The 22,060-nt window shown below is 40.9% G+C and overlaps 1 protein-coding gene across 1 annotated transcript in view; it reads right to left on the bottom strand.

The window, feature by feature from the left end:
* Positions 1–18,894: 18,894 nt before the first annotated feature.
* Positions 18,895–22,060, bottom strand: part of LOC114645596 (pyroglutamylated RF-amide peptide receptor-like) — a 95,577-nt gene continuing 92,411 nt past the window's right edge. The window contains exon 6 of the mRNA XM_028793431.2: positions 18,895–19,780. Within this exon, the coding sequence (XP_028649264.2) occupies positions 19,461–19,780 (320 nt within the window). The 3' untranslated portion in view covers positions 18,895–19,460. The remainder of the gene's footprint in view (positions 19,781–22,060) is intronic.

Genomic DNA, 22,060 nt, shown 5'->3' with positions numbered 1-22,060 from the left:
CATCTGTTTGAACAGATTACTCAAAAAAAAAAAATCACCTATCCAAACCACCTTGTGGTGGACCAGAGCCTATCCCAGCAGCTCTTGGCACAAGGGGTATGTTAATAAACCCCAAAGTAAAGAAGTACAACACAAAGGAAAAATTAGACCTCGAGATTAGAAAGATGATGCTGACTGACGGCAAGCCAGATGAATCGTTAATGTGCCCCGCTGACAGTGAGGTGATAGAAACATTATTAATCCCAAAGAAAATACAGCCTTACGGCAACAGTAAAAAGAAAGGTTAAATATAGTGTGTAACAAGAAATACAATATATGCTAACAAGGTACAAATGCACCTACGGTATAAAATGAATTCTCTCTAAGTAAATCAGCAAAGTGTAGGTATTTACTAAATGTACAGTGATTAGAATTGCACATACTTGTCTGTTAATTTCACAGTACAGGACATTATTGGCACAGGGTATTTGCACAATATTCCACATAAGCATTATTGTCTGCTAGATCAGCTTAGCACCATTCAGCAAATGGAACAAGACCACCTCGGCCAAGTGGTGACTCAGTATGGAGCCTGATGGCTGAGGGTAAAAAAACAACCCCACATAGCGCTCATTAGATGTTGTCCGTTCTCTCAGTCTGTTACTAAATGTGCTCCTCTGTTTTTCCAAACCTCATAAAGGGGGTGAAGGTCATTGTCCAGGATAGCAAGCAGCTTCCTAAATGATCTCTGACCACTTCCTCCAGTGAGTCCAGCCTGACTGCCAAGATTGAACCAGCATTTTTAATCAGTTTTAATCTCCTGCACTAGTGCCATTTCCCCAGGACACTACCATATAGACGATGACACAGGCCACTGCAGATTGGCGGAAAACATGTAAGAGTGGCCTTCATAAACAAAATGACCTCAAACCTACTTAGGAAATGGAGGCGACTTTGGACCTTCTTGTATATACAGTGGAACCTCGGTTCACGACCATAATTCGTTCCAAAACTCTGGTCGTAACCCGATTTGGTCGTGAACCGAAGCAATTTCCCCCATAGGATTGTATGTAAATACAATTAATCCGTTCCAGACCATACAAACTGTATGTAAATATGTATTTTTTTAAGCACAAATATAGTTAATTAAACCATAGAATGCACAGCGTAATAGTAAACTAAATGTAAAAACATTGAATAACACTGAGAAAACTTGAACAACAGAGAAAACTAACACTGCAATAGTTCGCGCTATAGCGCTACCAACCGCTGGCTAAAAACACTTTTTTTAATGAGTTTTAAGCACAGGGAAAAAAATGAACATTTGAAAAAATCCATAATTTAATAAACCACCAAGAAAAGTAACATTGCAACAATGCACGCTACGAACCGATCGCTGTAAACAGAAGTGAAAACAAACAGTGCATTCTTTAACTGCCTTCCTACCTTATGCGTCCAGCTCTCACTCTCGCACTGCCTGTGTGTGTGTGTGTGTCTGTGTGTCTCTCTCTCGCACGCCTGTGTGTGTCTCTCTCTCTCGTGCGCCTGTGTGTGTGTCTCTCTCTCGTGCGCCTGTGTGTGTGTGTCTCTCTCTCGCACGCCTGTGTGTGTGTGTCTCTCTCTCTCTCGCACGCCTGTGTGTGTGTGTGTGTGTCTCTCTCTCGCACGCCTGTTTGTGTGTGTCTCTCTCTGGCGCGCCTGTGTGTGTGTGTCTCTCTCTTGTGTGTGTGGCGCTCTCTCGCACTCTCTCTCTTGCTCGCTGCACAGGAAATGCACAGGGAGAGACTGAACACGTACAAACCGAAAGGGAAACTGGCTTGTTCGTATACCGAGTGTGTGGTCGTGAACAGATGCAAAAGTTTGGCAAACTTTTTGGTCGTAAACCGATTTGTACGTGTTCCGAGACGTTCGTGAACCGAGGTTCACTCCAGTCCACTCCTGTCAAGCTTGTTGTTCAGATACCCCCTGAGCTACTTATGGTATATGTCCTTATCATCATTAATGAGAACTGGGGGCAAAGTGGATGTGATCCACCTGAAGTCCATAATTATCTCTTTTGCCTTTTTGATGTTGAGCTGCAGGTGTTTCAGTTTACACCATTTAACAAAGTCCTGTATTCACTCTCCTCCATAACACTGATACATCCAACTAGGTCTGTGTACTGAGAAAATTTCTGCAGATGACATTCAGTATCGTATGTAAAGTCTGAGGTATACTGAGCAAAGAGGAAAGGATCCAGTAGAGTTCCTTCTTGAACCTCTGTGTTACTCATGACCATGTCCAACACCCTGTTCTTAAGCCAAACAAACTGTGGTCTACCAGTTAAGTAGTCCACTGGCCAGGACACTATAGTAGCATCAGCCAGCACTGACTGGAGTTTCTGCTCCAAAAGACTGAGCTGTATGGTGTAGAATGCACTGGAGAAGTCAGAAAAGAGCAGATCTCCAGAAATGTAAAGAAGGAGAATCGCAGGTGAGAGGCTTGGACTAAATTTGGAAAACGCTGCTGGATTAAAAGTAAAGGGAATAGCAGAAAAATCCAGAAGGGGAATATGTGAGACCGACATGGAATGTGAAAACATAAGATAAACTGGTAATAGTCTTGAAGGGCCAAATGTCATTTTTGTTGACTAAAATCTTGATAGTGGTTAACCATGAAACGCACTGATGTAAAGGCGGTGTCCACGGCAGTTATTTCCAAAAATTCACCCTATTTTCCTCCAGTCTGTGTACTGTGAATGTATGGATAGCAAAACTCACTGAGTTTGTTATGAGATTAACTTTTTAAAGTGGATGAAATGTTCAGTTCAGTATTGGTGTAGCATGTTTGGTGTTTACACTTCATCATTAATGTTACCTTTACTTCCTACTGTCAGAACTTGGATGCTGTGCAGCCTCATCCATCGTTCCACATGTTTCAGATGTTTTGACTACAGAAATCTGCATCTCCTTGAAGTGCTTTGCTGCCAGCGTGACTGTACTTCGTCCAGCACAAATGCACATTCTACAAGTCGAGTTCATATTTTCACAGATGCAGATGCCAATGCTTTACTCCCGCCGTAACTGTGAGTCCACACACAGCTGGTGGGAATGCATGGTGCACTTTCACTACTAGTCCACCCATATTTTCAAATGCCAAAGTATAATCTGTTTTTTCAGGATTGTTTATCATTTCCATACTTAAAGTGATTTCCACATTTAAAGGTCTAATGGGTATTTTGGGCACCTTTTCAGACCCAGATGGTTTATTTATCCTTTGACAAGCACAGGCCCTTCAGACTAGACTAGATCACTTTTGAGCTCCGCCATCATGAGGTGTTGGATTGGTTTAGAAATTCACATTTAGTAAAACGTCTAATTGTTCCCACCCACTTTTAAGCCCAATCCATTTATGGTGATCTTGGAATTTTTGAAGTGTGAGAAGAGAAGTCCAAATGGCTTGCTTTATAGGATCATGTCAGATGCACTCAACTGAGACACTTTATGTTTATAAGTCCTGATGATTTGCTCGTGTTTCTAAGTGGGCCACAAACTTCCTGTGTGACATTTGTACCCAGCTTATTACCCAAGGTAATGGTAAATTAATGCTTTTTGTTTTGTTCCCTATAGGAATTTAAATTTAATAAGTCTTATTTAATGAACCATATATTTGTCAAAGACTTTTAATCTTTTTTAGGATCTGTAGATAATATTAAGACATAGGTGTGTTCAAAGAAAATACCATTTATGTGTATATTGATTGGTGTAAACTGAAATGACAGTATTATGTAAACAAATCTAATTTATTTAAGATCATTGCTTTGTTATCAAAAATCCCACTGGGGCAATTTTTGATTCTTTCCTCTTTCCTTCTGTTTCAACAAACAGATAAATGCTTTGGTCAGTGCTGGTTTCTATCAACTCAGAAACATTTCTAAAATGAAGACTTCTTATCTGCCAAAGACACAGAGATGGTCATACATGCCTTAAACTCCAGTAGGTTGGATTTTTAAAGGTCTTTTAAAAGGGTATTTTGGGTGCATTTTCAGAATCCTTGGAGTCAGCCAGGCCCTCCTTCTTGTCTTCAGTTCATTCAAAATGCAGCAGCCAGGTTGTTAGCAGGCTCCCGCATAAGGGAACATATTACTCCAATCCTGGAGTCTCATCATTGGCTGCCCGACAGGTTTAGGATAAAGTTTAATGCGCTTTTCTTTGTCTTTAGAGCATCAAATCATATGGCTCCACTGTATATTTCAGATCTCCTCACGTAACATTCTTCCTCCAGGGCACTAAGATCATCTTCCCCAATCTCTTTCATCAGTGCCAATGTTCTCGCTTCATAAGGTAAAGAGACCAAGCTTTTGCTCTGGCTGCTCCAAAACTCTGGAATGTGTTACTTTTATTTGTCAGAATTTCTTCCATGGTGCCAATATTTAAATTTCATTTAAAGACTTGCCTTTTGGAGATGCAGAATGATGAGCTTATTATGGTTTGGCTTGGAAGTCGTTTGGCGCTTTAAGCTTTGGGATTTAGAGACCAAAGTGTATTGTCTTTGTTAGTTTAGTCTTATTTTGTGTTTATGCTGCAGTTTTATTTCTGTTTGAATTTGTAGAGCGTGTTGGTGCATCTGTTTTTGTTATTTTTAAATGTGCTTTATAAATAAATATGATTGATTGATTTGAGTCAGTCTTGTCACAGTGCACTGAGCATTGTGTGTGGCAGACTTCATCAGGCTCATCCATTTTGGATTCATTGTTAGTGGAGACTCAGAACTGTTTTTATTCACAGATGATTTTCCCTAACGGCTGCACAACGCTGTGTCGATTAATGGTCTTATTTGTCAGATCCAGAGTGCTGTGTTCAGCTCCCAACCTGGACACCATGTAGAGTCTGCATGTTCTCTTATGCCTGTGTGAGGTTTTCCTTCATGTGCTGTGGCTTCCTTTCATATCGAAAGACTAATCAGTAAATCTAAATTGTGCCTAAGTGTTCGTTGTGATGGACTGATCTTCTGTCCAGGGTGGCTCTGTTTCTTTTTCCTTTCCTTTTCTTTTCTTGTCTTTCCTTTTTCAAGTAAAAGAAAGAATAGCTTTGATAAAAGGATGGATGAATTTTCAATTAAATGTGACAAATTCCCCCACTTTGCTCTTTTGGTCCTTCTGTGGAATCTAAAGCCCATTACATGACACAGGCGCTGGCATGTCCACTATGAGGTGTTACTTTTCATATCTTTGGATAAAATCATGCGAAATGAAGTCTTTGCAGCAATGACCCTTGACATTTTAGTAAGAAAAACAGCTCTTGACATTTTGCACATAATTACAAAAATCAAAACACTTGCAAGAAACCATCCAATTCCGCTCCACTCATTTAGTGGAGTGACTCGCTGAAATTCTTAAGCTGCACTCGAGATTCTGGCAGCCATCAACCATTTGCCCTTTTTGTAATTGTGGTCTTCAAGACTATTTAGTCCGTTTACAGTACAAGCCTAATGTGAGCAGTATTTAAGCTGTGGTGATTGAATTTCATCTATGGTAGAGTGTGATGATTATTGATCTGTTGTACTCTTTCATAACTATGGAATTCAATTGCAAGACATGTCATCCAATTATCGTGTGAGATTTAAATAAAATGAATGTGCAAGAATTGTGCACTTAGGAGTGAAGTCGGCTCGCTCTTCTGAGTTGAATGTGAGCACATCTGTAACCAGAACAGAAAATGAACTGTTTGATAATTGGGATTTGTGGGCCCAGTTATGTTCGCATACATGCAGCTGAAGTAAGGACAGTCCTTTCAGGCTGGACTTTGACAGATTAATGCCGACCTGACCCATCACTTTCAGGCAGAGGCTATGAGTAGGGAATCCATTCTGAATATTTTTCATTCCCGCATTCCTGGGAATGAAACTGCTGTAATTCCTGGGAAAATGGGAATGGCCAAGGTCACATATATAACGTGTAAAAATTGATCAAGAAATAACAGAGTTATAGTTGAAAATAATTAAGTGGCACAGTTTTTTGGCCCACAGTGTAGTGTGTTGCTCATTAATTCATTCAACAACAGACCAGCAGCAGTCACTCTCCCGGCTCCCACTTAGACTGAGCATAGTGGACTGGAAGATGTCTGCACTCTGCAGCTCATGAATGCTGGGACAGAGTAGAGTTCATTGACGTCGGTGCTGTTGACAGCTTTGAACAGCAACTTGAAATTGCAATGCGTCAGTCTGTTGCATCCGCATTATCTGTGCTAAGAAACTTGCCATCACAGAATGATGACATGAAACTGGATGCATCAGTAAAAGCTGAAATGGCGGTGTTTTAGAGCAACGGCAAGCACAGGGCATTGTTTAGAACAAGTGTATCAGTATCTGATGATTGTGCCGCCTATTTCAGTGGAGGCAGAGCGTGCTTTCTCAGCGGCTGGTGTACTTTGCACGAAGGTACGCTCTCGCCTGGACGACCGCACGCTGGACACAGAGTGCTTTCTATGCTCTTATTACCGCAACTAACTAGATACATGTACTTATATGACAGCATGAACTGCTTGTAGTTAAGGGTAGTCTTTTATTGGGGTCAACATATTGCAGTAGTTCTATTAAAAATAAGTGTCGGTCATTCTAAAACTGTTCACATGTGAGATGCCCGTGCACTGTGTCATCCCCGGGAGCCCGGAATTCCCAAATTCCCATTATGAGTGATGAGAGCAGGTGCACAGTGCGCAGATAAGGAAGAAGGTGCAGTTTGGGACATAAAAGAGCGCAGTCTATAGCTGACATATTCAGATAGCTCAGATGGTAGTTACCCCTACCTGCTAATTTTCACATGTAGCTCACTGCATATGCAAAATTTATAGGGGACAGGGAGCTTCTAAAACTCAGAAGCCATCTGCAAGACAATGCCTCCTGCACTGTGCCGATCCTGGAAGTTCAGTCATTGGCATTGAAGAACTGGACAATGATTGTACTGCTGCAATGGCTTCTCTTCGGCCTGCAATTTGTATATATAAATTGTAATACTGTTGGAAAATGTTGCTTTTACAGTATGTTAAATATGACTTGTAATCTTTCATTTGTGCATTTTATTTCAGTTTGTTTTCATTTTAGAATAACTAGGCTCCCTGCTCGCTTCACTCACCAACACCTCCCCCAAACACTCCTCCAAGTCTGCGTTATGTGCCAGCCACTTCACGTCTCTGCCGCTCTGCATATGTGGATTTAACTTTCACCAAACAACAAATCTTTTAATTCTAGCAGAAACGCCTCTTCATTGGGAAGAAACACTACTTTTCCTTGATGGCAACACGAATTGGACAATCTACAAGTCTCTAAACTTAAAGTTTAAATTCGAACAATATATTCGATCTCTTTTTGCTGTTCCGTTATTTCACTGAGTAATAATTTCCATTTGTTTGCGCTAATGCGATCTTTACTATGATTTTTTTGCGACTTTCGAATTTTAATTCTTTCATTATCTCTAACCTGCTCTGCATGTATGTAATATGTATGTAGTGCCAATGTTTTTGAATTCTTTACGACATTCTACTTTGTCATCTACTCTTTGTCTTTTATTTCCAGCCCCGGGCGTGGTGAAATCTCTTGGCACAAAGTCTTGTCTCACGGGACGTGAAAATGTCTCTCTGAAAAAGTCACATCTCGTCCCACGCTAAAAAGTCTCGCCTCGTCCCAGGATTTTTTTATTATAACAGAGACATGTGACTTGTGGACTCACATGGGAAATGTTCTGTAACTGAAAGGAGAGGCAGGTACACATGACCTAATTAGCTCATTAATATTCATGATGTAGTTAATAATTTTGGGATTAGATAAAATTTTGGGGTGTATGCAGAATAGACATAGACAGGAATTCTGTGAATAAGTATAAAATTGTTAAGAGTGGCATTGTTTATTAGACTGTATATGTTTAAGCCTGGGTAAAGTGACCAGTGTGTGTGTGTGTGTGTGCGTGTGTGTGTGTGTGTGTGTGTGTGTGTGTGCTTATAAGAACACTAGCTGTGTAAGCCCATGTTGTAAAAAGCCTGGGCTCCTAGAAACCATGGATTCTGGCACTTCAATCAATCAATCAATCAATTGCATCAGTGGTTTTGTTTTGCCGCTAAGTGTGTTTCTCTTTTCTCGGCAGTTTCACTTTGGCGACAGAGTTGATTTCTTTGAGCTTCATGCTGTAGCTTCACATTTCCAGGATGGACAGACAGACACACACACACTTCCACGTGTAGACGTTTATATATAAGATGTGAAATGGAGGCTTGGGACTTTAAGATAAACATGTTTCATGTCTAGGCTAAAGTAACTTAATTAACTGTCATCCAGACCATGGGAATTTATCAGATGTCTAAAATTTTTGCCTGATGCAATATCTTGTATAAGACAATCATCAAAACTTTATAAATTAACAAGATTTTTAGTAAGCACCAGGAAGAGAAAGAAAGAGAGAGAAACAACTGACAAAGAGTGGGTCACTCGGTCAGAGTTTGCCACCAACAGACCACCCCAAGCATCACAACAGGTTTAAGAAACCAAAGATTGCAACCACCGAAGCAATGGCCACCTGGACTAATGCTTGCTATGTGACTGTGATTTGAATCGTTCAGGTTGTATGTTTTCATATCTAATCTTTACACCTGGTTTCTCCTTCAAATAAACATAATGATTGAAATAGTTTCAGTATGGCTCTTCTAAAGTTGTCCTGTTGTTTACTGTTATTTAGTATTGGCCGAAGATCTTTATATATAATACGCTACAGTGGCTGTCCCTTTGTCTGTCCAGGATTTTAAATCACCTGTAGCTTGCAAACCATTTCACCTATTGACCTGAAATTTGGTACACCTATACTACGTGATGTCTACTATCCGCTTTTGGGGTGATGATTGACCTCCAAGGTTATTCCTCTTTTTATTTTTATTTTATTGTAGCATCAACTCTCGGCCGCGGCCAGAGGGGTGGGCGTGTGGCGCATGTGTACGGGTGCCGTTCTCATCCCTACCACCTTCGCTATCATTTCCTCTACCTCTTCATATCTTAAATCATTCTAGAGGCAGATTGAAGACTTAAGTGCCATCTTCAGTGAAAAATTAAGGAAAGTACTAAGTAATTACAACACAAACACTGACTTAATCAGTTTTAAAGCAAAAAGATGCTGACAAAAGAAGAGAAGAAGCGGGTCACTAGGTTGAAGAAAAGAAGAGCTACTCAGGAAGCAGCAAGCACCTCAACCTCTGAGCAAACGAATGATAAATGTACAGAGAAAGAGGATGAAAACTAGGAATGCTCAAGTCAAGTGTATTCACTGCGCGTTATCGTGCAGTGTGCCATTACTGGTTGTTAATAAAACAGCTGTGTACATTTAGGTCACATACTGTCAGGGGTCGTGATGGGCCCTTGGCTTCTGTTAGACTTTGTAGCTCTTTTAAAGGGAGCCATTGGGATATGAAAGCCCAGCACGAGTAGCCTTTCTTGGCTTTTGATGAGGTATACTGAAGTGTAGGCCTTTCAGAGGACGCAATCTGAGGATGGATCGACACGTAAGCGAATCCCGGCAGCAGAATGGCTTCTAGCCCCTGGTAAGCTTTTGAAGTTGAAGTAGCCTGCTTCGCCCAGGGTTTAACATACTTGCTTTGTATTTGAGCTCATCTGTGCTGAGTGAATGTCAAATAGTTAAGTGTTGCAGGACAATTGAGTGAATCAAGGCTAAACTTTTAGGCATTTCTAGTATTAACCACCAATAAAAAAAGAACTTTAGAGGTAAAATGCCTTTCCTGAACATTTTTAAACCACAAAACATAAAAGATTATACTACAATGTATATTAGGAGGGAAAACTGCATTTTAAAGTAAGTTCAATATATATTTTCTTTTTGCCATGGTTACTGATGGGGTATGTGCACAGGTTCAATATATCCTGCATTTTTAAAAAAAAGAACACATTCATAGGGAGCAAGCGCCCCCTGTTGGAGACAACATCCAAGATAGGTAGAGGGAACTTTATTTGTCTCCAGGGGGAAATTTGGCTTTTTTACAGAAGCTCTTTAAATAAATAAATAGATTCAAAACTAAATAAAAATATATATACACTCACACAATATGGTCTGAACACACACCAGAATGACTAAAAAGAAAGAAAAATTCTGACTTGGCTGTCACAGTCCTAGTGAGACTGGTGTAATTGTTGGTATAAAGGAGCCTCAGTTCTGTTTCTTGAAACACTTTTGCTGAATAATTTGTTGGTTGAAAGTCCTCGGTGTGTCAGAGAGAGGATGTGCCGCATTGTTCATAACGGCACTCAGTTTTCTTTATATTCTCTCCTTTGCTACCACCTCCAGGGGGTCCAGAGTGCGTCCCATAACACAGCCTGCCCTTTCAATTTTGATTCATTGGATGTGTAGCAGACCCACGATCTCAAGTCACTCCAAGAGAACTGGACACTTATGAAATGGCTAACACACAGGAGTATCCACTTTTTTGGGCATATACCTCCCCCATGACGTACAATCTGAAACCCTGGGAACTGATGGAATTTTTGACTCAAGTGAGCCATAGGTGTCTGGAAGATTGGATGCCATTAAAGAGGCTGGGCTGAGGACAGAAAGCCAGGCTGCCATCTCAACAGATAGGTGGACACATAATTAGTAAAGAAACCACATAACTTTCAGGTTCTCTTCCTTGAAGCCTGCATGTGTGTGTATTTGTTGTACATTTCGCAGAACAGAGTCATTGCATTTTATTCCTAATTTTGCAGTTCAAAACCATGGGACCGAGAGCCATTGCATCATCCTCCTTTAAGATTGCTGTTTTTTTCACTGCCATGATGCACATTTTTGGTTTTTCATGCTGCCTTGGCAATTTTGGAGTTTCATCATTTGGTTCCTGCTCTTCATGCTGTATGCTAGATGATTCTGAACTTCTAGCTTTTTGCAGTTTACCAGTTTTTCCTGTTCTGTTACTTTGTCTTTCACCATTGGGATGCTGCTGTCATTGTAATGTTTAACGCTCCCGATTGTGAAAAGAATAACTTCAACCTGAAAATTACTGAACTTACCCTTTAGTATACTTTATGTGTAATTATGACACAAGCAGACCCACAGTCCTCAAATTAAATGCAAATAAAAACCAAGTTAAGGATAATGATCAATAAACATAACACTTAGACTTGATTAGGAATTCTCAGCATGCATGTATCATGTCCTGGGAGCATATCAATAGATGGTCTTATGTGGACCAGGCATTTCTTGCAATAAAGTTTTCTGCCCACCAGTGAAGTGATCACTATGTCGCTCACACTCAAATGTTTTGAATTTCCCAAACAAATCAGGCCATATTCAGGATTATGGCTTTCTTGTCTATGTTCTTCAGTATCTTGGCTGCTTATTCATTCTCCTACTTTGTTGAGGAGAATATATATGTGTGTATGTATGTATATGTGTACTGTACGTGTATATGTGTTTGTATACTGTATATACAGTGCATCCGGAAAGTATTCACAGCGCATCACTTTTTCCACATTTTGTTATGTTACAGCTTTGGATTCAATTCATTTTTTTCCTCAGAATTCTACACACAACACTCCATAATGACAACATGAAAAAAAGTTTACTTGAGATTTTTGGAGATTTATTAAAAATAAAAAACTTCAGAAAGCACATATACATAAGTAGTCACAGCCTTTGCCATGAAGCTCAAAATTGAGCTCAGGTGCATCCTGTTTCCCCTGATCATCCTTGAGATGTTTCTGCAGCTTAATTGGAGTCCACCTGTGGTAAATTCAGTTGATTGGACATGATTTGGAAAGGCACACACCCGTCTTTATAAGGTCCCACAGTTGACAGTTCATGTCAGAGCACAAACCAAGCCAAAGGAATTGTCTGTAGACCTCCGAGACAGGATTGTCTCGAGGTACAAATCTGGGGAAGGTTACAGAAAAATTTCTGCTGCTTTGAAGGTCCCAATGAGCACAGTGGCCTCCATCATCCATAAGTGGAAGAAGTTCGAAACCACCAGGACTCTTCCTAGAGCTGGCCGGCCATCTAAACTGAGCGATCGGGGGAGAAGGGCCTTAGTAAGGGAGGTGACCAAGAACCCGATGGTCACTCTGTCAGAGCTCCAGAGGTCCTCTGTGGAGAGAGGAGAACCTTCCAGAAGGACAACCATCTCTGCAGCAATCCACCAATCAGCCTGTATGGTAGAGTGGCCAGACGGAAGCCACTCCTTAGTAAAAGGCACATGGCAGCCCGCCTGAAGTTTGCCAAAAGGCACCTGAAGGACTCTCAGACCATGAGAAAGAAAATTCTCTGGTCTGGTGAGACAAAGATTGATCTCTTTGGTGTGAATGCCAGGCGTCACGTTTGGAGGAAACCAGGCACCGCTCATCACCAGGCCAATACCATCCCTACAGTGAAGGATGGTGGTGGCAGCATCATGCTGTGGGGATGTTTTTCAGCAGCAGAAACTGGGAGACTAGTCAGGATAAAGGGAAAGATGACTGCAGCAATGTACAGAGACATCCTGGATGAAAACCTGCTCTAGAGCACTGTTGACCTCAGTCTGGGGCGACAGTTCATCTTTCAGCAGGACAACGACCCTAAGCACACAGCCAAGATATCAAAGGAGTGGCTTCAGGACAACTCTGTGAATGTCCTTGAGTGGCCCAGCCAGAGCCCAGACTTGAATCCGATTGAGCATCTCTGGAGAGATCTTAAAATTGCTGTGCACCGACGCTTCCCATCCAACCTGATGGGGCTTGAGAGGTGCTGCAAAGAGGAATGGGCGAAACTGGCCAAGGATAGGTGTGCCAAGCTTGTGGCGTCATATTCAAAAAGACTTGAGGCTGTAATTGCTGCCAAAGGTGCATCGACAAAGTATTGAGCAAAGGCTGTGAATACTTATGTACATGTGATTTTTCAGTTTCTATATTTTTAATAAATTTGCATAAACCTCAAGTAAACTTTTTTCACGTTGTCATTATGGGGTGTTGTGTGTAGAATTCTGAGGAAAAAAATGAATTTAATCCATTTTGGAATAAGGCTGTAACATAACAAAATGTGGAAAAAGTGATGCGCTGTGAATACTTTCAGGATGCACTGTGTATATATATGTATTTGTATGTACTGTAGATAGATAGATAGATAAATTTTGTGTCAGTTTTCCCTTCAGGCTTCTCGTTATCTTCCAGTGCTTCATTGCTTGTATTTGCCATGGACATTGGCTTCAATTATACTTCTAAGTTTGCTATGTACTGTGATTTCTTTGCATGCTGTTAATGGTACCATATAAAATAAAGCTACCCTGAGTGATTGTGCTAACTGATGTCTTTGACCTGCCTCTTCTAAAAAATTTTGTTAGCAGCCTGAGTGTTCAGCAGACACATTATAGTCTGCTGATTGTGGAGGCCCAGCAGACGTCTCGTCGAGTTTATCTTTGACACACTGTTTCTAATCGCCCACCTGTGTTGTTGCTCCACATGCTTATGGAGAGTAGTTATCACCTCATTTGTTGGCTTTGCTGTGTTCCCCTGCACTGCTGTGGAGTCACATGAATGCTCAACTCTCATCTGGCTTTCAGGTTGTGGAGACTTAATATGTTTTCTACTCTTCTCCCTTTAAGAGAAGCTACTTCTTTTTCACTTTAAGCAGAATTTAAAGAGGATTCCCAATTTTTGTGGTTGTTTGTTGGTCACCATGATGAAATGGTGGCTGTGGCTGCTGGCTCACACATTTAGGGACTTGGGTCTGACCTGGTCACTCTCAATGTGGAGTTCTGCCTGTGTCAGTGCGGGTTCTATTTGGGCATTCCAATTTCTGCACAATGTTAGCCAAAATGCTGTCTTTACATTGGCCGGTATGAGCTAGAATGTCCTCTGACTGACTGGTATGCTAAACAAGCTCGGTTCTCATCTTGTGACTAATGCCTAAGAGTTTTGCATATTTTTGTTACCCAAAAATGAATCTTGGTGATTTTCTGATTTCTTGCCTTTAATTAACACAAACGACTTCAAAATGTCACATTCAAAACACAATCAGACAAATCCATCCTTGTGCCTGGTACTAACAGCTCACATAGCTCAGGAAAAACACAGTATTAAATTATAGTCCTTTTGTCTCTGTTCATGAACTTTAGTTCAGTATTTAATGCAATTGTTTCCCAAAAACAGAGTGACTTAGACCTGAACACTTTCCTCATTAATTGGCTCTTGCACTTCCTATCAGAAAAGGACCAGTCAGTTTAGATTAGCTGTAATATTTTCAACTCCATCACTTTGATAACTGGAGCTCCTCTGGGCTGTGTACTCAGTCCTCTACTCTTCACCCTACTGACCCATGATTGCACAGCCACACAAAGCTCTAATTATATCATCAAGTTTGCAGATGACACGACTGTGCTTGATTTCTTAATAGTGCAGTGTAGTTTCTGATATACTTGCATCAAAGAGTGCAGGGGGAATCGTCAAGGTTTATGCATGGCAGAATGCTAACAAACACTGCCAGTATGCAATGTACCAGACCACTTCAAGCCCTGTTCTCAGCATTGATAAGACTGAAGAATTAATTGTTGACCTCCCACCCTACCCACATCCCAGTCTGCATCAATGGCCTCGCTTTGGAGATTGTAAAGAGTGCCAAGTTCCTGAGTTTACACATACAGTGCATCCGGAAAGTATTCACAGCGCATCACTTTTTCCACATTTTGTTATGTTATAGCCTTATTCCAAAATGGATTAAATTCATTTTTTTCCTCAGAATTCTACACACAACACCCCATAATGACAACGTGAAAAAAGTTTACTTAAGGTTTTTGCAAATTTATTAAAAATAAAAAAACTGAGAAATCACATGTACATAAGTATTCACAGCCTTTGCTCAATACTTTGTTGATGCACCTTTGGCAGCAATTACAGCCTCAAGTCTTTTTGAATATGATGCCACAAGCTTGGCACACCTATCCTTGGCCAGTTTCGCCCATTCCTCTTTGCAGCACCTCTCAAGCTCCTTCAGGTTGGATGGGAAGCGTCGGTGCACAGCAATTTTAAGATCTCTCCAGAGATGTTCAATCAGATTCAAGTCTGGGCTCTGGCTGGGCCACTCAGGGACATTCACAGAGTTGTCCTGAAGCCACTCCTTTGATATCTTGGCTGTGTGCTTAGGGTCGTTGTCCTTTTGAAAGATGAACCGTCGCCCCAGTCTGAGGTCAAGAGCGCTCTGGAGCAGGTTTTAATCCAGGATGTCTCTGTACATTGCTGCAGTCATCTTTCCCTTTATCCTGACAAGTCTCCCAGTTCCTGCCGCTGAAAAACATCCCCACAGCATGATGCTGCCACCACCATGCTTCACTGTAGGGATGGTATTGGTCTGGTGATGAGCGGTGCCTGGTTTCCTCCAAACGTGACACCTGGCATTCACACCAAAGAGTTCAATCTTTGTCTCACCAGACCAGAGAATTTTCTTTCTCATGGTCTGAGAGTCCTTCAGGTGCCTTTTGGCAAACTTCAGGCGGGCTGCCATGTGCCTTTTACTAAGGAGTGGCTTCCGTCTGGCCACTCTACCATACAGGCCTGATTGGTGGATTGCTGCAGAGATGGTTGTCCTCCTGCAAGGTTCTCCTCTCTCCACAGAGGACCTCTGGAGCTCTGACAGAGTGACCATCGGGTTCTTGGTCACCTCCCTGACTAAGGCCCTTCTCCCCCAATCGCTCAGTTTAGATGGCCGGCCAGCTCTAGGAAGAGTCCTGGTGGTTTTGAACTTCTTCCACTTACGGATGATGGAGGCCACTGTGCTCATTGGGACCTTCAAAGCAGCAGAAATTTTTCTGTAACCTTCCCCAGATTTATGCCTTGAGACAATCCTGTCTCAGAGGTCTACAGACAATTCCTTTGACTTCATGCTTGGTTTGTGCTCTGACATGAACTGTCAACTGTGGGACCTTATATAGACAGGTGTGTGCCTTTCCAAATCATGTCCAATCAACTGAATTTACCACAGGTGGACTCCAATTAAGCTGCAGAAACATCTCAAGGATGATCAGGGGAAACAGGATGCACCTGAGCTCAATTTTGAGCTTCATGGCAAAGGCTGTGAATACTTATGTAAATCTCAAGTAAACTTTTTTCACATTGTCATTATGGGGTGTTGTGTGTAGAATTCTGAGGAAAAAAATGAATTTAATCCATTTTGGAATAAGGCTGTAACATAACAAAATGTGGAAAAAGTGATGCACTGTGAATACTTTCCGGATGCACTGTAACTGAAGACCTCTCATGGACAAACAATACCACTTCCTTAACTAATAAGGCTCAGCAGAGACTACCCTTTTTGAGGTGACTGAAGCAAGCAAGCGTTTTGTCTCCCATTCTCACTACGTTTTACAGAGGTGCCATCAAGAGTGTTCTGACCAGCTGAATTATGGTCTGGTATGGAAGTTGCAGCACATCCGACCACAAGAGACTGCAAAGAATAGTGAGGTCGGCGGAGAATATTATTGGGGTCTCTCTTCTTTGGAAGACATGTTCTCCAAATGCTATGTCTACAAGGCCTGCTACTTTGTGCAGGACCCTTGTCATCCCTCTCATGGATTCTTCATTCTTTTGCCATCTGGAAAAAAGATACTACAGCATCCAAGGCAGATCTGTCAGGTTCTATGATAGCTATTTCCTTCAGGCTTGCAGGCTCCTCAACCAAACGTGGCTCCCCATGATCTTCCACTCTACCCTAACGTCTCAGATCAAGATCTCTTACTCCACTTTAGCCACAAGTCATTTTATTTATATTGTCAAAACATCAGTCACTACACTAATCTGTAGAACCTGCATTTAAATGGGTCTCTGTGTAATTGTGGCAGTTAATTGCATTGGCATATTACTTATTTAAATTGTATGTTGCCAGGTTTTTGTCTGTTTGGGCACCCTGTCTTGTCCTATTTGTACTGTGTGTACACAGTGAACCCTGAGCTTCGTCATTTCATATCTCTGTATATTTGTATATGGCTGAGACTTTCACTTTGACTGGCAGGATTCACTTTAGCTACCTTGAATCTTGGAACAGACCAGCTTTGAAAATGAGTGGGTGTATTAAAAAGGGTTCACCCTTAACATCCGGACCTGAAGTAATCAAAAAGAAGTTAAAAATAGCACATTTTGGGACAGGCGTCAGCTCCTTGTGACCTTAGAATTGGGTTCAGTTCATCAATGGGTGAATATCTGTATAAATTCAAAGGAAACGGTGGGAGACCTAGAAAAAAAATCTTGCAGGCAAACCAGAATTGAGATTGTTCAATGTTTTCTTTCCTCACGAACTTCAGTAGTACTCCGTTACACATCACCATAACTTTTAATCCCTGCACTCAACACATGCAGAGTCCAACAGATACCATCAGACTTTTAGTTACGAAAAATGAGAAAAGGAAAATAAATGCCACATAATGCACTTTTGCAGAAATTCCAGCCATAAACACTTTTTGTAGAAAGCTTTACTAACTGCACATCTGGCTGAAGGTCTCTCAGCTTGAAAGGAGACACTCAGAAGCATGTATCTGCACCATTATGCCACTGCATTGCAGTTTTCTGTTTTCTTGTTTTTCTCTTCATTTTTTTGACTTACTTGAGTATTTATTTTAGCAACCCATTTCCTGGAAGTCTTCTCTGGATTTTGCTGCAACAGTTTTTTCATGTGCTGGAAGTAAGCCTTTAATTCTTTAATTATGATGCCATCTGTCAAGGCAGAGAGAGACTTGAAATAGTGTCTTTTGTGTTATACACATTTATAGCAGCTTACAATTACCACCACCAAGAAGAAAATCAAATCTATTTTGTTCTGTAGTTTTATGTCTAGGCAGGCAGTGTGATGTAGTGGTTAAGACTTTGGCCTGCAGTTGTGGGTTCGAATCCTGCTAATGACGCTGTGTGACTAGGAGCAGGTCACTTCATCTGTCTGTACTCCAACTAGAAAAACAAAAGAAACAAACCAATTGTGTTTCAAATATTGTAAGTCGCCTTGGATAAATTTGTCAGCCAAGCAAATGTCTAGGATTAAAAGAAGACCTGTTTGCTACCTAGAGATGGCGAATGTTACCTTTTCAGGTGAAACGAGTGACACAGGCCACTTTACCTCCTTGTGGTGACTGAGCACTGTAGTTGCTACCACTTGTCTGGCGACATCATAAAGTGAAGGCAACCTGAGCTATGACACTGAAGTCACTCCTAGAAGACCAACATGAACTTCAGCAGTGAGCTGCAACAATGATCCATATTGAGGAAGAAAGCAAAGAGACTAAATGCTCCAAACTGTTTGTAGGAAAATGGAGAGCAGAAGACAAAAAGGCAGCTGGCTGCTTAAATGACAGATCGTGTGCTGTGGTTTATATGGAAACCATATCGGAGTTGCCTGAAAGATGCACTCTTGTTTTTCCAGTCCCTTTTTTTGTATTAAATACTGAGTTAGAGACACTAGGGGACGCCAAACTCTAGCAAACGATGCCAGTTGGCTTGTTATTCGTACAAGTATCCGCTTATGTTGTTTGATGTTGTCATTTGTGTTAAATGAATGAACCTGTTGTAACCATACAGGGTAAAGATGTATTTAATTTAATGCAATTTATGAATAAGTGTTCATTTGTAATATCAGATTCCACAGAAACAGAAAGTATGTCCCTTGTATCATTCATTGCCTTCTCTGCTGTGGTTTCTGAATGCATTGCTAGTCCCACTTACCACACAGTATAACACATGTGTCTGTTTTTCTGAATATTCTGGACCCAAACCCTTGAAAAAGGAAAACAGCCTTTTTAAAAATACCTGTAGTACTAGGGTGTTGTGCCGTGTTTACATCTTGCCTGAAGAAGGGGCCTGAGTTGCCTCGAAAGCTTGCATATTGTAATCTTTTTAGTTAGCCAATAAAAGGTGTCATTTTGCTTGGCTTTTCTTTAAAAATACCTGGTAACACAGTGCACACTACAGTTTTTACTGACATTCATTCTCTAGGTTTAATAGGTATCTTGTGAACATTAATGACTATAATTCAAATTAAATGTCCATTGTTCGTCATTCGAAGAGGTTGTTTGTTCAGTTATATTACAGATATTTCAGTTAGATGACATAATTAAGACTGGCCAGCATAAAGTGAGATGTTTGTAAACCAATTGATTGTGTTTACCAAGTGTGATGGCCACTTTTCTTTAGCTTTCCTCTGACTGGTGGCTAGAACTCCAAATGGCGTCACAGTTCAGTGTTTATGCTATTACTGTACAGGAGCTCACTAGCCGACTTACAGTACGGTACAAGGTCAGCAACCTTCAGCCTATCCACCGGCAATGGGTGCCAATTAAGTGCCGGGCACATTTTATTCTATACCAGGCTCAATGCATAATGACAATGTTATACGACAGAAAAGGTAACCACTCTGAGTGCTCGGTCTGATTATCTCCTGTTTCTCATAGATTCCTTTGCTCCAGTGCCATCTAAAGCAAGAAGCATCATGTCAATTCATGCTGTCAGCTTTCCTTCCACTAGACAGGGTCAGTCACATTTTTTTCTGACAACTTGAATTCAATCAGCTCTGTCTGGGTATCATCATGGAAATGATCTTGTCTTGAATGGTTGGAAACGGGAATATTTAATGTTTCCCTCTCCTTGTTTGTTGGCCTTTGTAAGTGTGGTGCTGGCCTTCTTAAGCAATGTGAAAAAGTGGCCACACAGTTCTTCTTGAAGTTTTCATTCATGAAGGCGTAAACAATGGGGTTGTTGAATGAGTTGAAAAATCCTATAGCCTGAACGATGGCAAGGATCATGCTGACCGTCACTTCATCGTGTTCACTTTCAAGGTCATCTGGAAAAAAACACAGCAAACATTATACATTCAGGTTGGCACTGGGCATTTATGGTTTATAAGGCATTGAATTTCCACGTTTTCCAATAAGAAAAGCTCCATTGCAGGTAGAGGCTGGTTTACAACACAGTTAGGGGCAAGATGTCACCCAACCAAAAGTTATAGTTTGGAGTGTGGGAAGAAACTGAAGTTACTGAAAAAATAAGATGATCGCAGGAATAGCACACACAGTGGGAAGTGAACACACATCCAAGTGCTATGAGACTGCAACACTTGATCACGTACCAGTTCTTCTTCTGGTACAAAGTATTTTGTACTGGTCAAGACGTAAAGCAGTGCTATGTATTTTATTATTCATTTCTGTATGTCCTGAAAGCATACAGCAAAAATTTTAAGTTACTGTAAATCTGTAAATCTGTCAAATTACTACATTGTCTACTCTGGTGTAAATTCACTCTGAATTCTATCCATTTCTCTGCCCATTTTCCAGTTTAGGGTTAAATAGCCTATCCCAGAGGACACTTAACTTGCACATCTGCACCTGAGCAGTTTAGAATCAACAAATAACCAGAGATACGTGTCTTTGGGGTGTGACAGAAGAACTGCACGGGAAGCACAAAAATTCTGAGCCTGAATTCAACTCTAGTCACTTTGTTCTGCAGCTAACCACTGCACCATCTGGCCATCCACTCTGAAATCTCATACGTTGTTTATACTTCCGAGCTTGTGTTATCATCCTGTGGGGTCTGCACATTATTTTTTGGTTAATGGTGTATTAAAGCCAATCCTTAATGGGTTGCCAGTCTATGCATGACATGCACACAACCACATTCAGTCAGAACCAGGCCAATTTACTGACACTACTTAGTCACTTTGCAGTCACAAAAGTTAATAAACCATAAAACTGCCAGTTTGATCCCCACCTTTGAAAATGAGAAACAATGAAAATGACAGTAACATATTTTAAAAGTCTTATTCTTAACAATAAGTTATCATTGATAATTGCACATGTGTGGCGGAAGTGCTGCACCAAAGGGCATCAACCGATCCTGCAATGCTCCCCAGTGGTGCCCACGGAATCCGAAAGGGCTGCTCCAAGGAGCCCTGTGGGAGTCCGGGACACTGCTACAACTAAGGGGGGGTGCCATCTATCGCTCCAGGGGAGGTAATGCCCCAAGTATGCTCTATCCTTTGGTCCTTCCACTATAGTGGTGTCCTGGCCGAGTAAGGGCCCCAGCTGTCCACCACAAATGAACAATAGACTATAGTGTGACCAATTCTGCAAACCATCACTGCACAAGCTGTTGACTTCAAGTTTCTTTTTTTAGTTAATATCATATTTTGAAAATACGTTAAGCAATACGTGAATGGATATTGCAAGATTAATATTTAATTCATTTGTGATTAAATTTGAGGATATTAAAATCTTTCAAACAGCTAATGAATATAAAACCTCAAAAAACTGAAACAGTAATGTGTTATGTATAACACAGATGGGAGTATTGTTACTGCAGAGACAATAACAGCTGACATAGTAAGATTATATATATATATATATATATATATATATATATATATATATATATATATATATATTTCACGGCATTCGAAGTCTGTGTCACAATCTGATTGTATGGGTGGTTACCTACCAGGTAACGCTTGTGGTTGGCCAGCAATCTGCTAACATCCGCCACGGTGCCCTCAGTTTGTGAGGAGCAGATCATAGAATGGTTGAAAAATAGTTTACTGTCAAATAAATGCAAAGAGTACACGACACGTGTTTCACCCTCATTCTGGGCTCATCAGGTGTACACACTCCACTGCACTCCCTCTCGGGAATCGAACCTCGGACGTCAGCACCAGAGGCGATGCCCCTAACATTGCGCCACGGCATGTGGTTCGTTTATTTGACAGCATATATATATATATATATATATATATATAAATCCTGCAACAAGACAAGACTTTTTGGAAGATTGTTTCAAATCCCGCAAGACAAGACTTTGACTATGAGATGTTTTCAAGTCACGCCCTCCTCTCAATCATATTCAGCCACGCACAAGGTACTCTCAAATCTCATTCGTGTGAATGCTTTTGACAGACACACTTCTTGCTTTCTCAACTCTCATAAATTTTAACATTTTCCTCACTTTAAGTTCCCAATTAAAGAAGACATATTATGTCCAAATCTTACTGAAGAATTTCATCACGAAGGGTTATCAACAGTAAAAATGAGTACATGGACAATCCTAGCAACAAAAAACGATGAAGTCAAACGAA

Source organism: Erpetoichthys calabaricus, chromosome 2, assembly GCF_900747795.2.
Source record: "Erpetoichthys calabaricus chromosome 2, fErpCal1.3, whole genome shotgun sequence".
Taxonomy (NCBI): domain Eukaryota; kingdom Metazoa; phylum Chordata; class Cladistia; order Polypteriformes; family Polypteridae; genus Erpetoichthys; species Erpetoichthys calabaricus.
The sequence above is the reverse complement of the archived record's forward strand: the minus strand, read 5'-3'. Positions and strand labels throughout refer to the sequence as shown.